Raw genomic sequence first — 2,731 nt, forward strand, 5'->3', positions numbered from 1 at the left:
GGCTGAGGACATTCTGGATCTCCCCTTCCAAAGGCTGAGCTCTGAATCACAGGGCCTATCAGGCAGTTTCACCCCAGTTGGCAGTACTAGTACGGAATGTCCCCTCACCTGAGTCAGTTCCCCCAGCAAAGTCCTCATCATAGGATTCATCGGTCGAGTCCTCACCATCCACTGAAGACCATGCCCGGAGCTTGGCTTCTGCAATGGCAAACTGCTCAGCCACTCCTATTGGGGAAGACATGGAATTCATTAGCAGAAGTGCACTAAGGTTAGGGCTCAGCTTGGAGACAGGAGAGGGAAGACACATGGGTGTGGAAAGACTCCAAACCCCACATCAGGCCCAAGGAGATGAGAGAGAATATCCCTAGGACAAATATGTGGCTGATTCTCTTTCTGTCACTCACCTGCCCGCAAAGCGAGCCTCTTGCTCACCCTCACTGAGATCCGAGTAGGAGGAAAAGGCTGATTCCAGGGCAGCAGGAGAGTCGCTTGGCTTGCTCCAGCCCTTCCATTCAATAAGGTGAGCCACTCGACCCTGGGCCATGGCAGTGGGCTTGGTCACGTGGTCCTTCACCACCTGGGAAATACCTAGAGGTGGGGCAGAGTCAGAAAGCCTGGTAAGAGCATGGGTCAGAGAACATCTGGGAGGGAAGTGTAAGGGTGGTGGTAGTGAGGGTCCACATGTGCCTTTGGCGGGGCAAGGGGCAGGGATTCACCTGAGAAAGAGAGGAAAAGGGAGATAGCAGCAGGAGCTCAAAGGATACAATCCCCAAGGGCATGTAAAAAAGGTCCAAATGGCCAGAGGCATGGGAAGGGGTTCATACCATGCAGGGAGGATCTGGCCAGTGCAGCGATCTCCTGGATAGTTAGGGCTCTCCGGGACTTGGGCAGCATCGCGACAGTGTCTCCAACATTCACCTTGGGTGACAGCATTAGAGGGTGAGTGCTCCTCTGACAGCAGTGTCCTCCCACATGCCCATACCCCACCCAAGGCATCAAGGGGATATGGGAGCTGGGAAGAGATGACAGGGCAACACATGTTTCCCAAAGGCTGCTGGGATATGTAAGAAGGTAAGAAGCCAGGACCAGCAAATTATGCCCCCCACCCCCCACCCCCAGGGAGCAATGGAGACGTGGGCAGACCAAAGGAGAACTACAGCTAACCCTCTGCCTTCCAAGCTCCCAGAGGAGAAGAAGACAGTTCTGGAAGAACATGGAGTAGGGTCTTTGAGAAAAGAGGAAAGGAGAAGGATATAACATCCAGGTCCCCTTCCTTTTACCCCTCTTCTCCTCTGTCTCCAGACCCACATTCTAACTGTTTCTGGAGCCTATCACGGCCACAAACTCTCGATGACCAAAAACAAACCCAACACCTTCTCCCCGTATCTGGCCCTCACGTTGCATCATCCCACCATTCTCCCATTCAGCCTGGCTCCCAACCTCAGCATTACCACCAACTCCCACATAAGCTTTCCCTACGCACATCTGTTGTTAAGACCTAATGATTCCATCTCCAAACTGCCTCTAATACTACCCTCATCCTTTGCAAATGCTCCTTGCCCAGATTAGCATAGTGGTAGTCCCCCAAGCTCCTCCGACTCCATGCTATTTTCTCAGCCTCCTATGTTGTGTAAGTGTTCTCCTTCCCCCTTTCCATGTCTGGCTGGCTCTTTCTCATCTTTTGGGTCTTGGCTGGAATATCACTCCCTCAGAGAAGGCTTCCTGGCCACCCTACCAGTTGTCTACCCTCCCTCTGCAGTCTGTAACAAGTCACCATCCTCTATCAATGTATCTCGGGTGTGTAATTATGGTCTATTTTATGTGTTTCCTTATTTCTTGTTGGTCTCCCTCACTGGTCTTAAGCTCTTTCAGAAATTCGGTCTCTTTTGGTCACTGCCGCACGCCAGTGTTTAGCACAATGCCTGGTACAGAGCAATCTCTCAAAATACATAGGCCGAATGAACAAGGCAATGTATAGATGTACCCCATTTTCCTGGGGTGCCACTGGTCACCACATGTCCTTATTTAAAATCTTTCCTGGGCCCCTTCACTGTCCAATGAAGTGCAAGCTCACAGCCAGGCACCGAAGGACTCTGTGAGGCCCTGCCTCCTACCAGGCCTGCTTGGAATCCACCACTGATCTCCTCTGTCCATAAAACCCCACTTCTCACTTTCCCTGTCAGCAGGCAGCCTCCTGCCTTCCTCCAGGCAAAGAAACCCAGCTTTTCCCTGGGCAAAGAATGCCATCTTTGCCTGACAAATGCTCCCTACCGTTCAAGGCCTGACTCAAGTGCCACCTCTTACTGTGTTTTCAGTCCTTTTCCCATCCCCAGCATCACCCTTGCATCTCTCCTGAGGGATGTCAGGATGGCAGGGCCTGAGTCTGATTCACCTGGGTTCCTACCTCCACCCTGCACCTGGCTCTGCTCCTTGGCAAGCCCAGGCAAATGTTTCCCTCAGCAAATGAATGAAGCCAGAGGTACAGGCACCCTCCCTGGCATTGCCTAGCTCTACTCCATCAGTTCCCACCCCTCACAAGAGGGGCTCCACCTGCCCCTTGACCTCAGGCCCACCCCCTGTCCCTCCCCTTCAGTACCTGGCTGACAAGGCCCCCAGGGTGGCGCCGGTAGCCTCTGGCCAGGCCTGGAGGGAGGAGCACCTGCTGGGTGTTTCCTGGCTCGCTCTCCCTCCCTCCCCTCACTCCCCCCAGCCGCCACCATCCGTGCCAGCA

At 53.7% G+C, this 2,731-nt stretch overlaps 1 protein-coding gene across 1 annotated transcript in view; it reads right to left on the reverse strand.

The window, feature by feature from the left end:
• FAM131A (family with sequence similarity 131 member A) overlaps window positions 1-894 on the reverse strand; it is a 3,833-nt gene extending 2,939 nt beyond the window's left edge. Inside the window, exons 1-3 of the mRNA XM_023750508.1 lie at window positions 825-894; window positions 405-560; window positions 109-225 (exon numbers count right to left, since the gene is read on the reverse strand). Of these exons, the coding sequence (XP_023606276.1) occupies window positions 109-225; window positions 405-560; window positions 825-894 (343 nt within the window). The remainder of the gene's footprint in view (window positions 1-108; window positions 226-404; window positions 561-824) is intronic.
• Between the last annotated feature and the right edge of the window lie 1,837 nt (window positions 895-2,731).

This window comes from Myotis lucifugus, unplaced genomic scaffold (assembly GCF_000147115.1).
Source record: "Myotis lucifugus unplaced genomic scaffold, Myoluc2.0 scaffold_14, whole genome shotgun sequence".
Classification (NCBI taxonomy): domain Eukaryota; kingdom Metazoa; phylum Chordata; class Mammalia; order Chiroptera; family Vespertilionidae; genus Myotis; species Myotis lucifugus.